At 39.6% G+C, this 7536-nt stretch overlaps 1 protein-coding gene across 2 annotated transcripts; it reads left to right on the plus strand.

Annotated features, from left to right (window-relative positions):
* Positions 1-1589: 1589 nt before the first annotated feature.
* LOC122411969 (uncharacterized) lies at positions 1590-6073 on the plus strand. Of its 2 annotated transcripts, XR_006261275.1 has the most exons (4): positions 1590-1777; positions 2138-3230; positions 5042-5387; positions 5874-6073. XR_006261275.1 is itself a non-coding variant. In XM_043421127.1 (3 exons), exons 1-2 carry the CDS (start codon positions 1648-1650, stop codon positions 3223-3225), a joined length of 1218 nt encoding a protein of 405 aa, XP_043277062.1. In that variant the 5' UTR covers positions 1590-1647; the 3' UTR covers positions 3226-3230; positions 5042-6073. The 2 variants fall into 2 exon arrangements, 1 of the variants encoding a protein (XP_043277062.1); XM_043421127.1 differs by having other exon boundaries at positions 5042-6073.
* Positions 6074-7536: the final 1463 nt, after the last annotated feature.

The raw sequence follows: 7536 nt of genomic DNA on the forward strand, positions 1-7536 counted from the left end.
GGAGACTTATTTTCAGCAGGTTTCAAAAATTCCTTGACTTTTATAAATAGTAAACGCGATCCAGACGTTCAAATTGCACCTGCAATGAAACACTCGGATCTCCGATGTTGGGTCAACCGAAGCAAGCTGCATTCTCCTCACTCCGTTACTGTCTCGAACAGAACTGATTAGCTTCAGGGCGAATTATTGGATCCACTCTAATCTAATAACAGAGACTACACCTGACGTCGGTACGCAGACACGATAAGTAATCATCGTGTAGATAGTGTGTACACAAAACCGTTCAACTGCGTTCACAACTTCAACTGTATACTGCTTGAGCAATCCTATAAAATTCCATTTTGTTGAACCAAAGTGTCATCGATTTAACAACATTTTTTCGAATGCCAAATGATTTTTTTCGGCAAACAAAAAAACGTTTGAATTCGGCATTGGTCCAAAAATTGATGGAATCGAACAATTTTTTTACCTCTCCGTTGACGCCAGTTTCACATACATTTTTTACTTCATTGGACAGTGGCACCAGCTTCGTTCCTTTTCACCGGACTCCGAAATGGTTGTACTTTTAATTAGATTTTGCAACTTTGGAGTAAGGTTGTTATTGCAGCGTTTATATTCGTGGGCACGTCGATTACCTTTTCAATCTTTATTCCAATTAACTTTATAGAGAAGTTAGCTTTTGGAAGGACGATATTTGGTGTAAAAATACGAATTTTCCTGTAAACCAACTCGGGAATTTGATGCTTTTCCAGGACCAAAAGTAGCCCATGTTACTCACCATCCTTTAAACTAACTCAATGCTAAAAATCAAGTAGATTGGTTGCTGTGTTAGGGCGTGAAGGAAGAACAAACAAACAAGCAAACAAAGACACTTTTGCATTTATAATATTAGTTAGGATGATGTTTTGGAGTAAAACATTTTTCGAGGTGTAATATTTTGGAGCATTTCTCACGTTGCTAATTGAAATGTGTCTATTTTCGAATACCAACATTCCATAATAAAAATTTTGACAATAAAATTAATGCACGGAATTCGGAGTTTCCGAATTTCTGGACTTTTCCGATCCTTTCGTGAAGTTCTCATCGCCTTTTTTCCCACAAGAGGAAAGTGTTGGAATTTATCGGTGCTTCAAGGATGCCCGAATTGCGTTCAGCTGATAATCGAAAGAAGCGTTCATTTTGCATAGCGCGCACGAGATGGTTGCGCTTCTAACAAGAACTCATCCCCAATTTGCGGTGATTGAATTAAGTGGGAAATCTCGAATTGCTCGAGCGGGGCCTGTTGATAAGGCGGTTCATCAGGTATCCCGAGTTCGGTCACGAGAACTGATTAATGGTCTCGTGCACGCATGCAAAAGCGTGTGCATTGTAAACAAGGGAAATACGATTGAAAGGAGACGACGAGGCGCAGTTACGAGAACAAGTTTCAATTGTATTTCGCGCCTCTTCCTCAAGATCAACTGTAGTACCCCCATCTCCACGAAGGTGTCACCACAAATTTTCAAAGCCATCTGAGACTTTTTCACTACGATAGTGGTATCTACACTAGCTCGTCATTTCATTCTTTATCTTTGTGCGGGTGAAACCACACGTATTTTTTTTTTCTCATTGGGTTATACGAATATTAATTCAAAATATTAAGTTAAGATGAGTAGAAAACGTGGAAGAACTGTTTCTACGGACAGCGAAGACAAGGAGAATGATTTAGACAAACGGATCAAGAGATTGGAAGAATTAATTTGGCGTAAAGAAAAGAAGAAAGAAAAGAGGAGGCGCAGTAAGTCTCGATTGAAATTTAATGAATTTCTTGTCTAGAGCCAGAAGAGAATATTGTTAAGAAAAGACTTGGAAATGGTCGCGTGTTTAGGCTCTAACCTATTCACGAGAGTTATAACTCGGACCGAGAGATCGTCTCCATGGCAATAACAATGACCATCCGTAAAGGCTCTAACCTTTACGGAAGAGTTATACTCAGGTCTAAAAGGGAAATATGCCCTTACATCACTCTGGAAAGGCTCTAACCTTATCGAGTACATGGGCAGGCTTTCGGAAATTCACATGTCAATGGGCTCTAACCCAGTGACATAAATAAATATAAAAATGATGACGACAAGGTTGGTTATTTTTTCTTTATCAGGGCGTCAACACAGTTCGAGACATTCTCGTGACTCTTCGGACTCTCGTCGTAGCTATGAGGGCCGTCAGAGTCAGACGTCGAGACAATCGTTCAGCAATGATGAGTCTGATGTAGAGAAAGATCTTGTACATGACCGAGAGCGGAATATAGTCGGAGATACACAGACAGACGAGAATGCTGCGAACGGGACAGAACAGCGAAATGAGACGCCAGCTACGCACGGTGCGAAAGACATGGCGATAGATGATGATCACTCTGTTCCTCTTCAAGTCCCGGAAACTCGAATCGATTCAGGCGACGTTGTTTTGGATCCAAAGATCCTCGAGGTAATGGGGAAACGTTTCCTCGAGGACCGAGTTTTGGCTGCTGCTATCCCAAATGATTTGGGCATTCGTTGGGAAGAGATTTTGAAGAGTGGCATGCCATCAGAGGACAGAGTAGCTCTGATTAAAAAATACCCACCGCCAAAGAACTGCTGCATCATTGATCCTCCGAAGATGAATCCGGAGGTTCGAGCGTCTCTGCAAGAAATGATAATTAAGAGAGATGAACGTATAGAAGCTAAACAATCAAAGATCGCAGCTTGTTTAGCGGCGGTTGGAAAAATTTTTTCTAATATATTGGAACGGCGCAATGATCCTGACAACCTGGATATTTTTGAACAACTCAGCGATATTGGAAGACTTCTCTCAGACTTACAACATGACGAATCGAATATCAGAAAAAGTTTAATATTGGCTAATTTGAGTGCACCTTTCAAGGAAGTGTTAAGCGGGTCGACTCCTGACGAATTGCTCTTCGGAAAACAGTTGGAAGAAAGATTGAAGGCTGCAAAGACGTTGGAAAATTGCAAGAGAGATTTTAAGGCAACGTTGAAACCTCAAAACGGTAACAATTCAAAAAACTCAAGATTCCCGCCTCGTCGATCACAAGGAAATCAACGACAGGCCTCGTCAGCACCGGGCGGGAAAAAACTGCAGAGTACGAGGACTCAACATGCTCTAACCAATCGACGAGGCATTCAGAGATACGAAAACAACTGGAAAACCAGTCACAGATACGACCATCATCGTCAGAAACGATACTAGAGTCTGTAAGTATTATTCCTGGCAGACTCCGTTTTTTCGTTTCAAAGTGGAAGGAGATAACTTCCGATCGATATATTTTGTCGTGGATACGAGGTTATAAAATACCATTTGAGTCTTTTCCTAATCAGGTGAGTCCACCGATTGAGAATGTTCTGAGTTCAAAGGAACATTTGGACATTTCAAAACTCATTGCAGAACTTTTGGAAAAGGGTGCTATAAGATCATGCGAGGATTGTAAAGGACAATTTATATCACGCGTCTTTTTGGTTCCAAAATCAGATGGCTCTAATCGTTTTATTCTTAACCTCAAAGGGTTGAACGAGTTTGTTCGTACAGAACATTTTAAGCTCGAGGATCGTAAGGCTGTTATAAGTCTGATGACCGAAAACTGCTTCATGGCAACAGTGGATTTGAAGGACGCGTACTATGTAATTTCAATAGCAGAATCAAATCGAAAATTTCTGAGATTCCGACATGACAAACGTTTGTTCGAATTCACATGTTTACCATTTGGTCTCGCTTCGGCTCCATATACGTTTACAAAGATTTTAAAACCAGTAATGGCAAATTTGAGACGTCAAGGGTTTACATCAGTAATATATCTTGACGATCTGTTACTTTTCGGAAGTTCTTATGATGAATGTGAAGAAAATATTCGAGTCACTCGCTCGCTTTTAGAGAAACTAGGCTTCGTTATTAATGAAAAGAAATGTCAATTGATACCGTCCAAGAGGTGCAAATTTCTTGGATTTTATTTTGATTCTGGAAAAATGACTATTGAACTTACACAAGAAAAAAGACATCGAGTAAGGAAGGAAGTTGAAAAATTCCAGGCGATGGAAGTATGCAAGATTCGTGAATTTGCGAAGTTTGTAGGGATAATTGGGTCGTGTTGTCCGGCAGTGAGATATGGTTTAGGACATTCAAAAGTTTTCGAGAGAGTTCGGTATTTGGCTCTAAAAGCGAGTAATGGATCTTACGACAGCCTCATGACACTAGGAAAGGATTTGTGTACTGATTTCGAGTGGTGGAAGAATGTAATTCTTCATGCGAACAATTGTACAAGACCTCTTGAATTTTGTCGGGAGATTTTCACAGACGCTTCGTTATCAGGATGGGGAGTCACCTGTGGACAGGAAAAAGCACATGGTTTTTGGGATGCAGAAGAACGAAAGGACCACATAAATATACTGGAACTAACTACTGCTTTTTTTGGTCTAAAATGTTTCGCAAAAGATTTGAGAAACTGTGATATTTTACTACGGTTAGATAATACCACGGCCGTATCGTACATAAATAGGATGGGGGGAGTTCGACTCGTACGCTTGAGTTGTTTAGCCAGACAAATTTGGGATTGGTGTGAAGAACGAGGAATTTGGATTGTCGCGTCGTTTATCAGCTCTAAAGACAATTTCGAGGCTGATTTTGAATCGCGTAGGTTGGAACCAGAGACGGAATATGAATTATCACAAACAGCGTTTGATAAAATAGTTCGATCTTTTGGAAAACCTGATGTCGATTTATTTGCCACTCGTGTAAATGCTAAATGTGAGAAATATATCTCGTGGCTTCCTGATCCAAACAGCATAGCAGTTGATGCCTTTACAGTGTCCTGGAAGAGTTTCTATTTTTACGCTTTTCCACCTTTCGTGGTCATTTTGCGAGTATTGCGGAAAATAAGGGATGAAAGGTCGCGGGGTATTTTGGTAGTTCCGGACTGGCCCGCGCAACCGTGGTACCCATTATTCCGCGCTCTTCTTGTTGCAGAGCCGATTTATCTGAAGCCTAATATAAATTTATTATCTTCTTCGAATAGAGATCCACATCCTCTATGGAAAAAGAATACCCTGGTTGTCGGACTTTTGTCAGGAGAGCATTCGAGCTGAAAGGTATTCCAGAAGAGTCAATAGAGATAATGATCGCTTCGCTTCGAGATTCATCACTCAAGCAATACAACAGTTCATTGAAGAAATTGTGGGATTTTTGCATTGGAAGAGAAATCAGCCCTTTCCAAATTTCCATCGAGAATGTGATGATATTACTTACTAATGAGTATAACACCGGAGCTTCACGAGGCTCTCTGAACTGCCTACGATCGGCAATAGCTTTAATAATGGGTCCTGAAATAGGCCAGGATTTTAGAATACGGCGATTATTTAAAGGTGTGTCTGAATTACGTCCATCAAAACCAAAATATGAGCAGACATGGGACCCAAAAATTGTCTTAGATTACATACGTACTCTTGATTCAAACGAGGAGATGTCTCTCGAGATGCTCTCATTAAAATTGGTTACTTTACTTTCGCTGGTAACCGGACATCGAATGCAAACTTTCTCTTTAATTAAAATACAAAATATCGAAAGACACGGATCGTCTGTGCAAATAAAGATTCCAGATAAAATCAAAACTTCCGCAGCCAACAGAAAACAACCTCTACTAGTTCTGCCTTTTTTTGACGAGGACAGGACAATCTGTGCGGCAGCTACATTAGACTCCTATTTGTTAAGAACAAGAAATTTACGTGGATCAACAGAGTCATTATTTATTGCTTTTAAGAAGCCTCATAAGACTGTTTCTTCTCAAACATTATGTCGATGGACAAAGAATATGTTGGCTAAGAGCGGCCTTAATACTCAGATTTTTTCAGCTCACAGTACTCGACATGCGTCAACGTCAACCGCTAAAATTAAGGATGTCAGTATTGACAGTATTAGAGCAACGGCAGGATGGTCCAGCAACTCACAAACTTTTGCTCGTTTTTATAACTTACCAATAGTTCATGATAAGGAGGCATTTGCCCGAGCTATATTGCAATAGTTACAAATATTGTTTCGTATATGTGTTGTTAGGTGAAAAAAAAAAAAAAAAAAAATAAATAAATAAATAAATATATGTTGCCGTAAATGACTTTGAACATCTACAGTTGATCTTGAGGAAGAGGCGCGAAATACAATTTAATGATTAAACGAACTTACCTAAGTGAAGTTCTATCATAATTGTATGTAGCGCCTCTTCCGAAAGATCAGTCCCACCCTTTATATATTCAGGAAAACCCATATCAATTGTTAACAATGGATATATGCCCAGAGATTTACGGCAACGCTTTTAATACATGAAATGACGAGCTAGTGTAGATACCACTATCGTAGTGAAAAAGTCTCAGATGGCTTTGAAAATTTGTGGTGACACCTTCGTGGAGATGGGGGTACTACAGTTGATCTTTCGGAAGAGGCGCTACATACAATTATGATAGAACTTCACTTAGGTAAGTTCGTTTAATCATTAAATATTGGCCTTTTCTCTCGAGCTGAAGCACGAGAAAACTTTATTATCAGTATTGTTTTCCACGTGGCGAGCACGTGCTCATGCCAATCGTAAAATCGTAGTATCGCTGAGATTTGTTATCACTTGCGATAAAGCACATCTTGAGATGCTGTAGAAGAGCATTCTTTTTCGTAACTTGAAACGATCGGTCGATCTTGAAATCGTTTCAGTAATTTTTCCTCGAGAAATGTCGACAAGCCAGCAAACCAGTATCGTCAACGTTCCAACCGCTTGCTCAATTTCGAGGGTTAACAGGCGTGAAAGTTTCCATCGTTTTCATAGTCAAACAAAAACGACGTTACCGAATGGACCGAGAATCTCGAATTTTTATCAAAACTCAAATCGGCTCATTCATCCAATTTCGATTCCAATCCGATTATAAGCTTCAATCCGGATATTTCGAAACCGTTTCCCTACGATTGTTTGTTCACCGACGTGGCATGTGACAGCTTGTCACAAGCTGATAACGAGCAACGTCAAAGACAATGATTCATTTGTCACTTCACACTCGAATGAAATGACGGAAGCACCAACTGTCAAATGATGTCAGTGACGTAGTCAAGTTTTATTACGAGTTGAAAGATAAAATTGTGACAATTACGTCACGTTTTCTAAAGACGTTTTATAATGATATTTCGGCAAGTAAAAATATCGTTTCGCGAGATTTTTTTACCAAAACATTGTGAAATTTGTGTGGCTTTCAATGTTTTCGGTTCGAAGGAAATAAACTTTCGAATTGAATTTCCTCATCGAAGGTTCTTTCCATTTTTTTGTTCGGCAGTTTCATTAAAAACTTATCACTGATCAGGGGAAGGAGGATAGATTTTTAAAAGGCATTTTATCGTAAGAATACCGATGTTGAAGTCATAAAAAAGTGTTCAATCGATCAGACGACTGATAAGGAATCGTCTGAAATCGTTAATTTTTCAAGTGCAATTTCGTATCGCTGATGCTTATCGATGTGAAGGTTTATCGATCGTTTATTA

Source organism: Venturia canescens, chromosome 6 (assembly GCF_019457755.1).
Source record: "Venturia canescens isolate UGA chromosome 6, ASM1945775v1, whole genome shotgun sequence".
Taxonomy (NCBI): domain Eukaryota; kingdom Metazoa; phylum Arthropoda; class Insecta; order Hymenoptera; family Ichneumonidae; genus Venturia; species Venturia canescens.

Bases quoted from the DNA above. Each gene is read 5' to 3' on its own strand.
- LOC122411969 (XM_043421127.1), top strand. From the start codon at position 1,648: ATGAGTAGAAAACGTGGAAGAACTGTTTCTACGGACAGCGAAGACAAG. The intron at 1,778-2,137 runs GTAAGTCTCGAT...TTTCTTTATCAG, and splicing joins GAAAGAAAAGAGGAGGCGCA to GGCGTCAACACAGTTCGAGA.